Below are 19,038 nucleotides of genomic sequence, written 5' to 3' on the forward strand. Positions count from 1 at the left end.
ATTGTAAATAGTTAAAAAAAGATAAACCTGATAAATGAATAATAACCTCGCGTATTGCAAATAATTTCTGAGAAGATTTTCCTAAGGCATTATCTTTAGGTAAACAATTATTTCTAATTTTAGTTCTCCTGCTGGATTAAATGATACACAAGGCTTGTTAAATAGAAGACATTCCCTTCCTAGACCAAAGGACTTCAGAGTACCGCCATTTGCGCCAGCTGCCGCCACGTGGATCCGACTCCTCCGCTGGCCAACATAATCAAGGAAGCTCGTATACGGGGGAGAACCTGTGCTCCCTGACAAATTGAACAATTTAAAGAGGGATTTGTGGGTTTATTGTGTGCCTGAGCCGGACTTGGTCTGGCTGCGCTCTAAAAAGGTATTTTAAATTGCGAAATACGATTCCAAATCTGTAGGCGGTAGACCGGTGGACCAGTGAAGTACGAATTTTGAAAGAGCGCCAACAACGATAGCAGGAAAACTCCTTCTGACAGCTCTGCTCCATAAAATATAAATCAACCGTCGCGTTTTAGAATTTCTTTTTTCTTAATTTAATATCTTCAACACTGTTTAAAATTTTTGGCAAAAAAGTGTTCTGTTCTTTTCCATATTCTGAGCGAAAAAGTTAGAAGCCTGGCTCAAGCAAGATTACCGATTTAATTAAAATAATTAGTATTGCGATTTCTTAACTTTGATATACAATAATTTATTCATAAAAAACAGCGCTCAGCTGTGATATAGCTATAAAATGTGTAATCCGTTTCCGATAAACTTAAGAAATAATTTGTGCTTACTAGATAGAAAAAACTTAAATGACCAAAAATTAGAAGTATTGTACATTGCATTTCAGAAGTCTATCTACAAATATATAAATGAATTATAAAATAAAGTTCAGGGGACAGTTAAGGGCTTTTGTAGGTTTATTTATAGCCGTTACCATATAAATACACTGCAATTTTATACGATCTGGAAAAGTTCCTGTTTTTTGTTTGTTATCTCGTCGGACAAATAGTTCCTTAAGTTCTCCGACGCCCTCTTTAAATTATCTATCACTTTAAGGGCATCTTTCCTTAAAGGCTCATACTCATTCCTAATCACCAGTTTATTACTGTTATTTTTGACCAACTCCGCCGTTTTGTTAATATATTTTCCAAATTCCCTGCCACAGTATTTGTCTTCTTCTAGGAATCTAAATCGTTGCAGGCATAGTCCTTGGTATTTCTCGAATGTCAGCCTAAAGGAGTTAAGCTCCTGAATTTTTCTCTGTAAATGTATATCTAATTTCTTATTCCTGCAGTGATCGCTCCGTACAATTCGGATGGCCTTATCTGCTGCTTTTTGGGCCAGTTGCAGCTGAATCAGTTGATGAGCAAGTTTTTTACTTGCAATCTGCATTTGAAGGATCTCGGGATGGACCTCTTCGGGCTTCGTCAAAAATAGTTGTTCGCTTTCGCAGAGATCGATAGTTGGACAGTCCGGTATATTGGTGCCAAGTAGGCGATTAATCCGATTTACACGTAGCCTCAAGCCGCTAACTTCTTCGGAAACTCCTTTGAGTTCCACAAGACTTTCGCCAAGTGATTCCTCCACCCCTTCCTCGAGAGTCAACGATCCTTGGTGTGTGGAATCCGTCTGTTTTTCGCAATGGAATACCTTTTGCGGTTTAGCCTGGATGGACATCAATAATTTTGGTTCGTTTTTGGGCTCTTCAATCTTACTAGATGCAAGCACAGAAATTCCTGGAGCCATGCATGGTAAGAAGTTGAATTTAGGTTCAGGGAGTTCAACCGCCTCCGCATTAATCTCTTGATCCATTAAAATGAGCTCTTATTCAACTCGTAACAAATATAAAATAAACACAGAACGCAAACACAAAAATAAACTGTGATAATAACCACCAGATAAAATAGATTTTATGTTTATAACTCAAATCGCAGAGCAAACTAATTCAATGAGAAAAGCCATCTATTCATGTTTATTTACATTGTTATTACATACTCTATAGGTATATATGTATATTGATATGTAAAAGAACGATTATAATAAATATTATTAAAGTTTTATTTAAATAATATTAATTACAATTTTTTTACAAGACCAATTGTTAGGGACTTGTTATATTCCTCGAGTCAGGAGTCATACAATAAGTATTTTTCAACACACAGGCCGCAAACTAGACAATCTGCAGCACAAAAGGCGGCATAAGCTGCTGCATTCAGGCAGCAGCGTCACTTATGCACTCAGAAAAATATTTCTCTTCTTATTTTCAAATATTTCCTCAACTATTTTAAAATATTTAGTGTGTGAGTGCTAGCTCTGACAGGGACTTGAATGTCTGCTCTGTATTTTCGACTCGGAAAGCCTTTTAAGATTTAAATTTCTTATCTCAATAATTAATAAAAACTAATCAGCTGATGCAATAATTAAATGAAGCCATTTATTTTCAGTTATTGCTAAAGCCAGATAAATTAAGGGAGAAAAGCGAGAAAACAGATTTGCGATTACATTATCAGGTCTTTAACTTTTCCAAATAGTCCCGTCAGGGACTTTGACTGGGCCCAAAAATAAAAAAATCATATTTTGAGTACAGCTTAAAAGGCTTTGCTCAAAATGTATGTACTTTATAAAATGAAATATTAAATGAAATACTACAACTGTATCATATTTGATTCTTCTAATTTTTTCAAACACATAAATTTATAATTATGATAAAAAATTATTTTTTAAAGTTATCGTTTACATTTGTATATTTTTCTTAGTTCAAAAAAAACATATTTTTGAATAAAAAGACGCCCTAAAGTATTCCTGGTGTAACTTAAACGAACGAGGATGCCCAGAAAAAACCCCATCATTCCTTTTAATAAGAAAACTTAATCCGAACATTAAACAAGTTTTATGAGCCCTTTAAAGTACTAAAATACGAGTAAAACGGCTTAAAGCCGAAAGAATATGAATTATTAGGGAATGCTAACCAAGTTACAACAGCAACGCCAAACGGTGTGCAATTAAATCACATAGAGAAGCAGAATGGTAAGCCATGTTCAGAAATCATTTTATATATTCTGTTAATCGGTTAGAGGTTAATCCATGTTGAAAACAATCATGCCACAAGCGGTGGCAAGCTTTATTGGTATGTTAGCAAGTCCGAAGTCCATAGACCATAATAGCACTAAGAGCTGCAACGAAGGGAAAAACAACTCACGATTAGATGATTGAACTCGACCATCCGCTTTGTTGGACGGCAATGGTACAAAGCAACCGCTTCCATTGCCATCGAATGACAGCGGAAAATGAAGTAAAATCTAATTAAAAACCTTTACCCGATGCTGAACCATGCGAAAATCACAATTGTCAGCGTAAAACTCACTCGCACCTGCTCACAGAACTCACGAGCACACAAACAGATGGACAAGCCCGGCGATTTCCCATACGCAAACAAATGGAGGATTCCGATTCCGAGCCCGAGTGGAGCGGAAAGCTGGCAGGTGAAAAACAGACGTCGGCTGTCCAACTCCCCGAATGCGGAATCTGGCGAAAACAGCGCAAAAGTTTTAGCCAGACAAAAGGGCAAGGCGAACTGTTCTCCGATTAGGAACCGTCCAGTACTAAGTAGATATTCCAGATTACATTAGCTTAACCAACATATAATATTTTTTAAATACCTTTTTTTTAACTAATAAAATTGAGTTAGTAAGTTTCTAAGGGACAACGACATGTTGGCACAGCATCAGAATTGAAATATGAATTAAGATAAGTATCTAAAAATATATGAACCTTTTTATTTATTAAGCTCCTGTATACGCATTGAAATAGTCTTCTCTTTTTGGTTTTCAGCTGAGGCACATACAAAGAAAATTATTTTTGTCGAACTCCAAAATAAGGTACAATAACAGAAAATTAGATTTAGTTTCACCCGTTTCCTCAGTCCTCGGAACACCAGGCCCCTCTGATTGGAGCGCTGCCGTGGGGTGTATGGGGCAGATAACCTCCAGGAGCGAATGAAACGCGCTGTTGCACACTAAAAATAACAAGCTGCGTTGGTCAATTCATCGAATGTCGGTCAGGGCTGCCACCAGGGAGAAAGTGGATTGGGCGAGTGGGCCTCGGGCCGGGGGCGTGGGATGTAGGACCCCGACCCCAAAGCCGGAGGCCGGAGGAGGGTCAGACCACCTGGCTGGAGGTCAGCGCAAGGGGCGCCACCAAAGTTTGGCACCCAGGCATTTCGACATCATTGTTCGGGGAGCCAGTGGGACTCCGCCGCTCTGTTTGAATTAAAAGAAATTAGTTTAGTTATGCCAATGTCCCCCGGGTTACTCTATTGAGTTATCGGCATTGTGCGAGTGGGGCAACTTGGCCGGCGGCGGGAGACAGCTCGGTTGGATAAATTGCATTTATTATGCAAGTTTTCCCTCCATTTTGGTCTGTATGTTCGCCTCCCTTGCCGTAGTGGTAGGTTTTCACAAAAAATGCGAAAATTTGCGTGTTGCTCCTCTGATGTCGGTTAACCATTGTGTGGCATGAATATGCCATTTCCATTTTAATGCTCTTGGCAACGGTTCAACTCGTTTGCTGTTTGGCGACTATTCTGCATTTAACCCGGCTAAGTTCAGCTCGTGCGGAATGTGTTGTTAAATTGCGACTGTGTTGTGATCTAAAAAAATTCGTAAGTACAGAATGTGCATAGCACATGTACACTTTTGTAATCAAGTGTATAAAGTATAAAGTTCCTAAGATACTTACATTTAAAATTATGAGTTATTAGCTATATGTCGATTAATATATTGATATTGTGTGATATCATTGAAATTGAAATTCGTGTCCGTATTATCTTTTACTTATTACATTTTGCATAAGTTAAGTATTGATTGAGGATGTGAACTATTTTATAAGTAAACAGGAATAGTTAAAAAGTAAAACTACAATTAAATTGAAGTGATTTTCTTTAAAGAGGTGCTTATTTGCTCACTACCATCCATGCACCAGATTAGGCTCATGATGATGGTTTTGTCCAAATTGATAGTAAGAATATGTGCGCTGAATGGGATATTTAGAGCGCCTATCAAGCACGAACACTATAAATCTTCGTCACGGAACCAAATTGACATTTTACAGCCAAAACCAAAAACCAAAGCCACGCTGAGGACAAAGTAAGTTCCACTGGCCCGTGTTCCCGATTTTTTTTTGCTGCCGCTGCCGCTGTTTTCAAAGCCACTGATATTGTTGTCAACAATGATGGCCCAAAGCATCAGCCACATGTGTGGGAACAACAGCTCATCCCTCACAAAGTGCCCTCGCACATGCCGGCCAGAGCCAAACCTTTATTGCCACAGCTCCGCGGAGCAACAGGACCAACAGCGAAATTTAATATCTGGCGCAGGGCTTATGGGTTGGGGCGTGGCTCTATTAGAGTTAGCCCGCTGCCGCTGACGATCCGAACTCATCGCATTATCCCTTGCCCTGGTGGCGGTTACGCGCTTAAAATAATTGCACACTGCAGCGCCAATAAGCCAGCTCGCTCGTTTGCATACACAGAAAATAACAACTACTTTTCTCACACAGTGTTGATAGGTCATACAAAACGTTGGTGTTATAAATAAATATATATGTTAATATAAAATACACTAAATTTTAAAATATGTACATGTTAAAGCAATTTGACTGATAACTCCAGATCTCACAAAAAAAGGGCTTAAATCATTTTACTATACATATGTCAACCAAAGATTGGGCTTAGGGATGTGTGGCACCGATAACTTTTTTTTGATTACGAAACTTTTAACTGAAAGTTCAATTTTGATGATTATTTTAACACTTACCACATTCTTTGAATTAATAAAAAGCTTAGGGGAAAAATTCCATTAAACCTCTATAAGTAAATGAGTTTAAATTTGTTACTTAAACCATTTTTTATTAGGAATATTAAATATTTTCTTGATTTAAAGAACAATATGTTTTATATACGTTTAATATTATTTTTCTCGGTGTCTTTTCGTTAGTCATCTGTCAGTAAGCCTAATGTCAAAAGCATCAAACCACCGCGACCAGCTGTCAACACATCAAAAAAATTGCCGTGGAAAGCATCACATTTTTCCGTTCCTTCGTACATCGACTTAACTCTTTTGGATCTGTCATCATGTTATATTATACCGTAAAAGGGCTCTTATTTTAACTGGGAGATATATAACTATTCTTATTAATATCAATTAATAAATAATTATAAGAAATGATCAATGTTAGTAACACCACATATTTTTAAGGATAGTTGATAATAATTATTTCATTATTTCTCTGACCATTTTTGAAAAGCTATAAGTTAGAGTCGTCCGGTTTTTATTAAATTAAAATTCCAAATTCTTAAAAATATAAAAAATTATAGTTTAGTTTTGAGACTAACACATTTGTCCATTAACGATTGCCATTTCAACAAAACTATTAGATTTTTGAATAATATTTTTTCATTTGTAAAGCAGAACAAAGAATTATATCCCGTTTTAAGCGTTTGAAATGGGAAAATGTTACAAATTTGTTCAAATCCCCCTAAGAAATGCCCTAATGAAGATACTCCCTTGCTTGCAAAAGTTGTCAAAGTATTGTTTATTTAACAAAATGTAACATGGGTTTGGTGTACGTATTTTTATTTATTTTATTTTTTTTGTGCGCGGCAAAATCTTTTAAAGAGCAGGAAATCCTTAGTGAACACAATAGGTTTAGAAACATTCACGGCTGCCCCCCGCTAACTTTAGATCAGTCTCTCACAAGAGAATGCGAGGCATATGCAAAAGTATGTCGTGGTATTTTAAATCAAATTTCACCCATTCAATATCCTATTATGGCTCATACAGGTGATAGCCGAAAAGGAATTGTTGGAAGGATCAAGTGGTGAAGGAATAGAATATGGTGAGAATTTGTGCTGGCGGTCAAAAAATACCTCATTATGTGTTCGAGACTGGTACGCCGAATGCGAAAAATTCGACTATGATGATCCAAGGTTCAGCAAGTATACTCGACACTTTACCGCCCTGATTTGGAAGGGTGCAAAAGAAATGGGAGTCGGGCATGCCAAAGATCGACATGGGCGTTACTGGCTGGTAGTTAGATATATTCCACCAGTCAATATTGAAGGACAATTCGAAGAAAATGTCCCGCGGCGAATCAAGCCAGTAATGCAGTACCATATTTTAATCCTATTTTTAATTTAATTTTTTAAGCAGGAGGATGGTGAGGGCGAAGGTGGCAGTTCTCAGCTCGAACAAGGAAGAAAAGACGACTCTAATAGGATTCATATCCATACGATTCTTTTATATACCGCCGTATGCCTACATTTTACAAATTAAGATCGATATAGTTTTGCAATTGAAAAGTTTTAGATCACAAATTCAAAACAATATTTAATCGCACCTATTGGCATTGTTATTACTGCATGGTCAGTAGTACCGCTACCGTCCGCAAGAAGTCAAAAGAGTTTATTTTTAATTTGTAGTATAACAATTTTAAGAAAATTATAATAAAATAACTTTTAAAGTTTATGTCAAACTATTAACAACGAGAAGTTTTTTAATCCAGTGTAGGCTCAAAGTAAATCTTGCAAAGGTAAGATCACAGAGTTTTTCTTAACAAATAATGTACTTAAAATTATATGACTGTATTTATTTTTTATCGATTATCATTATTTCATTAGTTGTCTAAGATTCATTGTTCAGTTTTGTGTTGCTGGGTTAATTTCAAATCTTGCGATAAGGATATTCAATCTTTTAAAAATGTGCGAAATCTAAACGCTTGGGTCTAGCTCTTTTCTTTTTCGTATTCATTTTAATCTTTTTGGCAATCAGCATGAGGCCAACTGAATCCCCCATTGGCCATGCCAGTGTCAACAAAGTGGCGGGTAAGATTCGGATACGCTGTTGTTGTGGGATTGCCATTTAACATTTACCTCTGTATACCCTACACTAGGTAAATTAAAGGGTAAACTCGTGCAAAAGTATGTTATAGTCACTATACGAGTATAGCATATTTTTAAAGTATATTTTTATTTCAATGCAATTTAACGTAGTCCTTTAAAGCAACAGCACCTAGTAACAACACCTAGTACTTCATTACTTGTGCTATTTCTTAAAAGGATCTGCCTTGTTATTTGAAGAAGCTGTCTACCTTATAATACAAGCTTTGAAAAATATTGTTCACCGGATATCTCATAGTCGGAGCACTCCACTTCAAGCATATTTCTTGCTTTGTTTTCCTACAGGTCTGCTCCCCAGTGGAAGCCGATGTCTGGGGCCCAGCAGCTGCCGGGAGCGCATTAAATCCTTAAGCACTCATTATTATTCAATCAGATATGGAGTCGAATGCCTTTCTTTTCCTGCCTTTTTCTTTGGCTCTCGCTTGGCTTCGCTTCTGGCTGGCAGCGTCGTGCGTGGGCTCACCTAATGACATTCAAATTGCTTCCAACTCCGGGCGGTTTCAATTGGAACACCTTCAACAAAATTAATGGAATTATAGATCACGGCGCCCAGGGAAGCCAGCTCCCTAGATATTTCGCTGACGACGGGTTGCGTGGAACAGTTGTCCTTTCTCAGATGTTTTTAATGGTGAAGAAATCTATATACGATTCTCAAAGCAGAGTCAAAAGTAAACTTATTTACATGCAAGTCCTAAAATTTAAAATTTTTACTTATCATTTGGTTATTATTAGTAAGAAAAACCTCTTGTCAAGAGTTATATTTAATATTTTCTGGTGGTGTATTTAAATATATTTCCTAGGCGTACATTTTTTAAAATAATGCTATTCCGCCAGAAACCCCGTAAAATAAAGCTATATATTTTAAGTACTTGTTTTTTTGTTGTGCCTCCTAAAAAAGTTCCCAGAAAATGGACCCCATTGTCACTTCAGTGCTGCTTGGGTTCGACGGAGAGCACGGTTTGTCAACTATACAACTTGAACTTGGTCTTAAAATTTATGTGCATCGTAAGGGCTGAAAGTTTGAGCAACGCTCAGAGAAAATGTTGTAAAATCAAATTTACACACAAACCATCCCTAATGACCAAGGCCACAAACAGAACGGAAGCGCGGAGGCGCCGCTCCGGAAAAGGACGAAGCCAAGACGCGGGACGCAATGTCTGGTTGGCAGGACTCCATTCCGCGGGACTGGAAATTGTTTAATTTCGCCCTCGCTTAATTATCTGCAGTGCGCCGGGTGCTTAAATTATAATGGCGCTGACCTAATTGAGTAATAATTAAAATTAAGTGCATGCTAAATTGTTATTAATTATAAAGTGCACGCGAAGAAGCCACCAACTCCCATCGATGGCGTGCAGAGGAATACTTAAAAGAGGGGCTAGTTTGTTGCAAGTGTCACCAATCGGCATTCTGCGTGCTGAAAGTTATGGTCCAACCAGACAAAAGAGAGTTGCAACTTTAAACAAGGGTGCACTGGCCATACATACTTTATAGAGTAATATAGAGCGAGGTTGTACCTCATAACACTTTAAAGCAAATGAATAAAGTTTTTTTTAAGTTTGCTTCTGTTCCGCTTACTTAGATGAAGAAAACAAATATTTTAAGATTTAACCGAAACGAGCAAAATTGCCTTTTTTAATAATACAACAAGGTGTGCATAGAAATGCATGTTTTAAGCTGGATTTTGGGAAATATATTGACCTTCTTTAATAACAGAGTCGAGCCTAGAAATTAATCCCTCTCTATTAAAGGAACAAAATATATTCTGCCTCCCGAAAGTTGATTTACTTTTCGCAACGACTAATGGCTGCGCCCAGAAATTAAACGCGGCAGTCGCAACTAATGCAGTCCACCCTCGTTCAGATAGAGAGACTTCAGCAGTTGCAGTGACACATTTCAATATAAATTATTGTCAATGGGAGTGCATAAAATGTCGCATGTAGCTGCAACATGAAAACAGCGAACAACAAATAGAGCCGGGCCAAAACAAAGGAAAAGCCAGCGAGCGCGTTATTCATCGTTAAAGCAACTGCAGGCTGCAGCGATGACGACAGCGGCGGACGGCGAGATGGATGTACGGGGCGTATGCGCAATGCGATATGCAACAAATTGCTAAACAAATCAAATTTATTGCCGGAGCCTGGCAGCATTTGCAGTACGCATGTAAAGCGTCGCCGAGATAGCAGAAATTAATATGGGTCCGCGCCCCCCGTTCGGCTATCAGCGTTGGTATAACTTCATTTGGACCCGGTTTGGTTTGGCCGAGTCCTTGGTCCTTTTGCAGCCGTTCGGCTTGTTGCCCAGATCGCGTTCCATTCTTTCGGTTAAACTGCATTTTTGCCGACGCAGACTGCATGCATAACAACATGGCGGTCGCTCGGACCGGAAGTCCGAGTTGTGCGGCGTTAAATTTATGCCAGAATGCGGTTCTCAGCGCTGCAGCTGCAGCTGCATCTGCGGATCCCTTTCATCCTGAGGCTGCTGTTGCCCACACTGGTACAATGGGTTTAATGAGAAGGGCAGGAGAAAGCAGACGGAACCAGCGAATATAAGCTAATTTGCGACCTTTCAACTTGCTATCTACATTTTTGATTAATAATAATACAAATAGAATAGATTAAACAGGACTTTTAAGAAAAAAGCACAAAAAAGTAGGGTTTACTAAAACATATATTTTTTACCCTAAGAGAAACTGTACAGAACTATAATTTTTTGTTGGTAAAGTTATATTTTAAGAATCACAATCTAAAAATGGACCCAAGGCAGTTTTTCTAACCATAAAGGCAGGTTAAGGCTGTAAACTCTACAAGCTAGGCAACATTTATTTCTGAGTGCTGTTCAGATGTACTAAAACCCCAATATTTTCCGTTAAACAAAATTCATAAAATAAATAAGCAACAAAATATAAACATTTTATAATTTTATATATTGAACTAACACTTTTTTGAGCCCAAGGACTAATTTTATATATTCAACCAACACTTTTTTGAGCCAAAGGCCTAATTTGTACTTTGTTAAATAGTGTTGCCCTGAAATCTTGCAACTATACTATACTCTATTTCAGCAGCAATTTTGTAAAGTTAAATGGCGGCCAAAAGCGCTTGGCTCTGATTCCACCCAATAAGGACTTCATTTCATTGGAGTCCTGCCCATTGTCGCCGCTCGGCCAGTTATCCCAGTTGTTGATTTTTATATTCTCAATTAGGAAGCTGTTTTTATTATTGTTGTGCGCTGCGTACAGTTAAACAAACTAAACATGGGGAATGCGGATGGGTGGCAAACATGGCCACGCCCACGCCCACTGGAGGTCTGCGGACGGCAGACACTTATTCATCAGGCGGAAGTTTGCCTGCTCGTCCATTGTTGTTGCGGCGTTGGTTGCTGTTGTTGGCCAGCAGACTTGTTAGTTGTTCGTGGGTGTTTGCCGCCTCATGCAAATTGCATAAGCGACGAAAGCGAGGAAAAAAGCCTGCGAGAAGCAAGGCGAAAAAGCAGAAAGTAAAAAGTAAAAACCAACAAGGCAAATAGTGGCAAACAAAGTTGCCTTCGCCAAACTCCCCCGTACACTCGTATATTTTTTGAATTTATATTTAACTGTATTACAAGGCAACTGCTCCCCCCGCCCGTCCCTCCCACACCCGCCTGCACTCCCATCCAAAGCCAGCCAACGGAATCGGAAGTTGTAGTTATGCCGCTTGCGCGGACGCATTCTGCAAATATATTTTTGCCAAGCACAACAGCAACAAAAGTTTATTTAAAACTTTTGCGGTTAAGCTTGTTACTTGCCAGCTACTTTTCCGAACGCCCTTCGCCCTACGCCCTCTGCCCCGCCCTGCGCCCCGAAATGCTAACTCGTTTAGCTCAAGAGTTCCGCCCTAGAAAATATTCGAGCTGCACTCGCCCGCAGCTTCCACAGGGCGAGCCATAAACATTTTCGAGCACGTGTAGCCCATCGGTGGTCATAAAAATTATACAGACTTTGGCCTGACTCCGCCATTAATGTCGAGAGGTGTCCGACCCCGGGCGCCGCTCAATCTCGTCTTAATCAGCTGGCAGATTAACCAACTTTATGCAGCTGCTTAAATTCCACATTCTATTTGCTACCCTGGTGTTGGCATCATAAAAATTTTCAATTTCATTTGCCTGGCACAAAGAAGAGGACCATCAGGAGCAGCGGGACAGGATCCAGAGGAGAAACGCCAAGGAGCAGGGAGCAGCGCAAGTGCAGGATGCCACTGGCATATCGATGACGGCCACTGCCACTGCCACCTCTTCCCCGGAAATAAGGGATTCTCCTGCAGCAAGGCGGGCTTCCACCCCGACGGACCGGGCCAATAAAAGTGTCGAAGGCTGCCTGACAAAGCGGCGGCCTGCTTTGTATTTATGATGAGCCATCCGTGCCAAAGTCCCTCGTCGTGCCAATCCCGTGCCTCCTGCGGGTCACACAGTCCCCTCCTGGCCTAGGCCCCTGCTCCGGACGGAAGCCGCCGAGCTCTGCTCCTCGGAGCTGGCAAACCTAACATCTAGCTAAACTTAGTCTAGTGAAAGTACCCTGGCAGCTGGAAGCTGTATAAACTTGAAATATTTACAACACAAATACGTTTTGACTTGGTATTTATGTTAATTATATACTTACTTTTTGAAAAAAATAGGTTTCATAGTCAGATCATTGACTTCAAAGTTTGAATGAAGTGAAAATCAATCTAAAACTAATCTAATCTGTAAATTGGTAAGCTTTGAAATGAGTTTTTGGACAAATACCAACTGGGCTACCAGAAGTGTAATATTAAAAAATCATTAAGATCATTTCACAGCGGTAATACTTGATTTTATAGCTTTTGAATTCATTATAAGCGCTGAAACTCTGTCATATCTGTGTGCGAAAATATTCTCAAAATGTAGGAACTCTTTGGAATAAAAGAAATTGAAATTGACTTCCCCAAAAAACCATTTAAAGTTGCTTCAAATGTTCTTTAATATTTTTTTTATTACAGCGATAGCCGTTTCCTGCTATTCCTTCTCCAATCTTTATCGGCTGTTGGCATCACTGACACCCAGGGCATGTCCTGCAGTTAGAGTTCGTGCGGGTCACAGTGGGATGCCTGCCATGCGGATTGCGAGGAGTGGAGCTGCAGCCCACCATTGATGGAATTCCAATAAATCCTCCTCTCAGCTGGCTCCTCTTTTCTGGAGAGTGTGTGTGTTTTAACCGCTGCAGGAGCAGCAGCAGCGCTAGTGCCATATTTTTGTTGGGCATTTGAATTTTGAGCTTTTGTGGGCTGGGGTCTCCTTGCCCGTATCCATGGGAAATAAATTATGGCTTAATTTAATTTGAGGTGCCTGCCCGGCCACCGCCTGCAACTGTGGCGAAATCTGTCTGTGGTTGCTGGATTTATATGCATGCGAGTGCAGAGGCCTTAGATTAGTTGCCAATTCGGGTTGGTCCTTCTGTGATGCATGGCGAAAGCCAATTTCCGAAAAAACTGCTTCCTTTGTCCATCGATGCGTAGAAATCTTAACGAAGAAGGGTATGGGCTAACTGCATTTTGAAAAGGGTCCTAATCTAAGTCAGCTCTCCAAAAAAGTATAACTGCAAATCAAAAAATAAATATTTTATTTCGTTAATGTTTCTATGCTTTGATAAGTAAGGGGCGCTCTCCAAAACTCCTTGGAAAAAATCAAATCTTAAATTTTAATTAATACCTTTTTTACTTGTAGGAAAACTTGAAAAGGAAAAATTAAAAAATGCTAAACAAGTAAATTGACAATTTAATTTTTGTTTGCTTTTCGCAAGATTGAAAATATTTCTGATGAAATACCAATCAGGTAGTTATCTTTATGACTTTGTTGCCACTCTCGTCAACAGTGGTCCTGAGGGCAGTCGACAAGGCTCGTTTTCTGGCCACATCCACTACGGCGTATTCCCCGACGATCTTCACCAAGCGGGTCAGGGCGCTTGTTAGAGTACATGAGTTGTGGTTTTCGATTACGGAAGACTCTAAAATATATCTCTTGAGAGCAGTGGCCAGCATCTAATAAAAAATAGGAAAAGCATTAGACATTTCATTAAATATTATTTTAATGGAATACTCACCTTCATGTATTCGGGATCAATGCCATTTTGCAGATGCTTGGGAAGATTCTCGTCCAGGGCCATACGGAAGGCTAGATTAGTATGCAAAGTTTGAACCAGCTTCGACATCAGCTTCATCATAGCCAGTGCATGCCCATGTAGCTTGCTTAGGTTGATTTTCCCATCTCGCCTAAACATGTTGATGAGGCTCTCGTGCTGCGTAAGAAAACTGTGAAACAAAGAATTGACTGACTTAGGATACAATATGTATGCAGTTGATCAGTGACTGATACCTATAGAAATTTTCCTTGCCAAATCGGCGCTGGAATGGCTCAATCAACCGCCAGGCATTGCGCAAGGCCGCCTTTTCCACCATTGTAAAGCCATTCTCATCAGGCCTGTAGCTTAAATCGCGTTCAGGCAGCGGCTTTGGATAAACTGGTAAGTCCACGTGACGTTGCTCATCCTCGTCACTTCCTTCCGATTCAATGACTTGGCTAACGTGGCTAATTTGGCTCATATTTCATAGTTTTTTCTGTGAGCCCATTTGTGTTATTCTTATAGCTTTTGTTGTCTCAGACTGGATTTGGTAAGAATTTCAATGCATACTGTGATCTCAAAATTAATGAAACAGAACTGAAGTAGAAATTTTTTATGCGTACAATTAAATTTTCTCGATGAAAAAAAAAATAATATTCACACTTGCATAGAATTCTTTTGTGTATTTATCAGTTCGCAACCTTTAGCCATCGAATTACCATCTTTCTGCTTTCAATCTTTTGAAAAATATATACTTTTCGAACAGGGACTTTCAAAAAGGAATCGTTCGTCAGTATACCCCACACTCCCCTTCAAATATTTGACAATCCCACCAAAAACTGTATGCCTATGCAATTAGTATATTCAATATATTTTCTCTCGGTGCCTTTCAAGTATTGAGGTTTTAAACAGTTTCCAAAATCAGCTAAGGAAGGCAGAGGCAGCCCTAGTTTTGGTTGCATTTTTCACTCCTTTTTAGCAGGACAATAATTGATGCGGAGCTTGTTTAAAAACACGCAAGGGTAGCAGAAAAGTAATCCGCAAATAAAGATATGAAAGCGAAAGTTGAAAGTTGAGCAGCGGCAGCAACAAACAAACAAGCAAACAACGCATCAGCGCAAACAGCATGAAAAGCGCGTGGGGTGGAAAACTTTTCGGGTGAAATTTTCTCATTAAGCGCAATGCAGTTTGCCACTCCCACTTCCTGCCTTTCGCCCTGCTGGCTAACCGGAAATGCATCAGTGTCAGTTTCGCTGGCTGCGCAATTTCGTTAAGAAGTGCGCAAAGTTGTTAAATTTTACGATTTAATTGCGAAACTATTAAAAATTACGTCGCCTTTCGCTGGGCCCGAGTTGCAGTTGCTGTCGTTGTTGGAGTTGTTGGAGCTGCAGCTGCAGTTGCTGCTGGTGGTGTTGATGTTGCTGCTGCGGCTGCCACGAGCAGCACTGCCGCAAAGTTTTAAGTATGAAAATGGAGCGCTTAATGGTGCCCCATCCTTACACAGAAAAGAAAGTAAATTGGATCTATACATATTTTTTAAATATTCATCAAACTACAGTTCACCTCGCAAATTACCAAATTGAGCTAATTATGAGCTTTTATTAATTTTTGTGCCTGTAGCTACATTTTCTCGACCAGGTCTGTTTTTCGCTGTCCATTATATTTCCCCAGGGCATCAACTAAAGCTTAATGTCGTTATTTATTCATCAATACTAATTTTCGAAAAAAAAGTTAAAAACATTTTATGAATTTATATTCATTAGTTAAATTCAGTCACCCAAAAACCAATTGTGTCTTAGGGGTAGAAACCCTATTGTGGCTTTTATTCCGTTGAATGAAAATATTCTGTTGATATTTTTCTCGGTGCTCTCGAGCAGTGACAGACTGGGCCGCGTATCTACTTTGGCACATTGGCAAAATATGCTGCCTACCCATGTTTCCTAGCCAGCACACTCTCGCCAATTTTTCCGCACTTTGTGACCCTCGTAAATATAATTTGAGCAAAAGAGTTTATTAAAGTTGCCATTGATAGGGGAGAAGTTCTTGGAGGGCCCTGCCAGCCACTCGCGTAATAAAATGACAAAATGAAATGGTTAAATTAATGTGCAGCGTAATCAACGTTCGCCTGCTAACGAGAACATGAGGAAAAAGTTGAAATCTCTGGCCCGGCAGTCAAGACAAATTAACTTAATTACTCCAAACTGACTGCGAGGCTGGCAAACGCTCCCCTTCACCTCTGCCTCTCAACTCGCGACTCGGCCGCTCACGCAAAGGTGAAAGTTTCACATGGCACTCAAGGAATGGGCGCTTGCCATCGGGGAAATGGGAATGAAATTATACAAATGATTTAAGCAGAATATTTCTGTAAATTTGTTGGATGTTCGGACTAATTTTATTGCAGGCGTATTTCGCACCCAAGTTGGCGGTGCTTAAGAACGAAAGTTCTTCCTTTGAAAGAGCTTTGATTCTTGGTTTACTTAGCTGAATTCTCTGGGAATTCAATGGCGTTTATTGAACACATTTTGAGGGCGAGTAGTATTTTATATTTTTTGTATAGGGTTCGCAAAAGAAATGTTAAGCCATGATTAGTCAAAGGAATATGTTAAGTTTTCTCCATTGATCGTATAAAATAATTGGTAAAGTTTATTTCCATCGACTTTATATAAAGTATAAGGCGTTTGTAATGTCCATATGTATAATATTGCATTATTTTCCTTTACCAGCAACGCACACAAAGCACTCGGTATCCCGCTCTTAATTTGCTTGTACTCATGTTCATTTGAAATATTTCAATAGATTGCAATTGATATAAAAACCCCGTTTGCGGTTAAATTGTATGGCATGGTAGATAAACAATAATCACGCACATTTAAACACACGCAAATTAACTTGAACGCACACTCGTGTGACCAGTGTGTTCCGATGCTGCTGGCAGGATGGTTGAATGTCGGGATGGCTGGATGGTTATATGGTCGGCTGCCCAGTTGGCTGGACTGCTGGGCTGCCGGTCTGTTCTGGTCATTACAGATTTATCGCAACATAATGTAGGTGTGCACGATTTATGCACAGTTTGCTGAGAGCGACAACAGTAACGATGCCAACAAATCACAGGCGGCAGTACAACAATAATGATGATATGGCACGGCCACCAAGAAGCGCAGTAGCGCAGGCACAACAAACACAGCAAAGTGCCCCAGCCATCAAAGGGCAACAATGGAAGTCCGGAGGCCCTTGCATGTGGGGGTCTGATTGCCACCTACTCCGGTACACCCAGAAAAAATGTATTTCATGATCCTAAACTCGTAATTATAGTTGTTAATCCTAGTACGCTAGTGTTTTACTTATAAGAAATGCTTAATATTAAAAAAACTGCTTTAAGTTTACCTCCTTAACATTGGCAATGATATCCCGTAGGGATATACTACAAATAAAACCAAAATCGAAGAATGCGCTGATGGCTACATCAGAAAGAGACTGTGTGGTATGTTTCGAGTATGTTTTTATCCGGAAGGGGTCACTTAGATGGAATTAAATGTATTTTGAAGAATAATTCAAGCTTTTTAATTTTTCAAACAAGTTTACCTTACTTTTTGACCGTTGCACTATCGATACTCTAATGATTTCACCCTTAAATTTAATTCTCAAAATTGAACCAACTATGTTCAAAATACATTGTGCATTTAAGTTTAGCTAAGTAAAATTTAAATCCAAAAGTTAAATACCACAGAAATACTATTTTTCGAACGCACACTGGAAATTGGTATATCGATCTTCCTGAAAATGTTTCTACTAAAAGATATTATTTTGTGTTAGCATAAGAAACACAAGACTCGTCGTGCTTCGAGATATATTTTCCCGTATAAAGAACAAGAGATTTCTCTGGGTGCCAGTTGTGTGGGGCCCGGAGCTATCTGCTCGGAACTCCTGCGAAGTCCTGCCTCCTGGCTGGAGAGCTTTATGGAGCACAACGCCAAATTTGTGTGTGAGAGGGTGCGTGTGTGTTGGGGTCAGCCCCTGCGGAAGCGGAAACGCCCCACAAATCGTGGCCTAATGATCGGGCTTTTATTTAATTAATTGTTGATAACAGCTTCATGCCCAGCGGAAGTGCGTCACCGATGGTTCGCCTTGACCCCCGGCCGTTAACCCTTTGCCAGCCGCCCCTCAACTGGTGGTTGCGGTGGCTCAATTTCGGGATTCTCTTCGGCGCTAATTTAAAACCATGTGGGAAACGAGGCTCCAAATCGATCACAGCCATTAACGCTGAACATTACTGAGATTTTTGTTTGCCCGATTTCTCGGCAATTTCACGCCACATACGATTCAATATGACCTGCTCCTCGTCTGCATCCGCAACCATCGACGTTCGCATGCCGCACAATGGGATAATTAAAATGCTGGGCTGTGGCAGCGACAGAGATGCACGCTGAGCCCCATGTGACGACCTGGAGACACAGGCGGAGGAAGGGGAGGAGTGGTCGTGGTCCTGGTCGTGGTGTCCCAGTGTCATTACAATGCAATTATCAGTTACAATAAAAACGGCCACAACTCAAAAATTTAATTGAAGCCCACGCACGGGGGCGTAATTGTTAACTTTCATTACGTAATATCCGTAACGGGCCCCGGATCCGGAGTCGAACTCGGACCCGTTCAGTAGCCTTGGCCTCTCGGGGGATTATGGGGAAAAGTGGCGGCAAAAAGCTGAAAAATTGCAATGCTTTCATTGCGCAACCCACTGCATATTTTTGCTGGAATTCCCGGTGCTCTTTATCTCCGCATTTACCCTCCCACTGGCCGGGCAATTACGCCAGCACGCATATATCAATTAATTACTTTTATGATTCCATAAAACCGAATCGGAGCCGCGCCCAGAACAGCCCACTTGACCCAGCCGGCGTAATGACAGATGCAAATATTTGGCCGATCCACGGCGGGAATTGTGGGTCGATAAATTCGCCGAAGTCGAAACTCAGGC

At 40.1% G+C, this 19,038-nt stretch overlaps 3 protein-coding genes across 3 annotated transcripts; 1 reads left to right on the forward strand and 2 right to left on the reverse strand.

Moving 5' to 3' along the window:
* Window positions 1-902: 902 nt before the first annotated feature.
* LOC108027101 (uncharacterized) lies at window positions 903-1,925 on the reverse strand. The gene has a single exon (XM_017098318.3). The coding sequence runs from the start codon at window positions 1,813-1,815 to the stop codon at window positions 958-960; it is 858 nt and encodes a 285-aa protein (XP_016953807.1). The 5' UTR covers window positions 1,816-1,925; the 3' UTR covers window positions 903-957.
* Window positions 1,926-6,579: 4,654 nt separating this feature from the next.
* On the forward strand, window positions 6,580-7,476 carry LOC108027121 (Golgi-associated plant pathogenesis-related protein 1). Its single transcript, XM_017098337.3, has 4 exons — window positions 6,580-6,624; window positions 6,694-6,781; window positions 6,843-7,156; window positions 7,212-7,476. The coding sequence occupies exons 1-4, from the start codon at window positions 6,614-6,616 to the stop codon at window positions 7,390-7,392; spliced, it is 594 nt and encodes a 197-aa protein (XP_016953826.1). The 5' UTR covers window positions 6,580-6,613; the 3' UTR covers window positions 7,393-7,476.
* Window positions 7,477-13,700: 6,224 nt separating this feature from the next.
* On the reverse strand, window positions 13,701-14,635 carry LOC108027107 (uncharacterized). The gene is made up of 3 exons (XM_017098325.3): window positions 14,321-14,635; window positions 14,049-14,256; window positions 13,701-13,986 (listed from the first exon to the last, which is right to left on the reverse strand). Exons 1-3 carry the CDS (start codon window positions 14,545-14,547, stop codon window positions 13,777-13,779), a joined length of 645 nt encoding a protein of 214 aa, XP_016953814.1. The 5' UTR covers window positions 14,548-14,635; the 3' UTR covers window positions 13,701-13,776.
* Window positions 14,636-19,038: the final 4,403 nt, after the last annotated feature.

Source organism: Drosophila biarmipes, chromosome 3R, assembly GCF_025231255.1.
Source record: "Drosophila biarmipes strain raj3 chromosome 3R, RU_DBia_V1.1, whole genome shotgun sequence".
Taxonomy (NCBI): Eukaryota; Metazoa; Arthropoda; class Insecta; order Diptera; family Drosophilidae; genus Drosophila; species Drosophila biarmipes.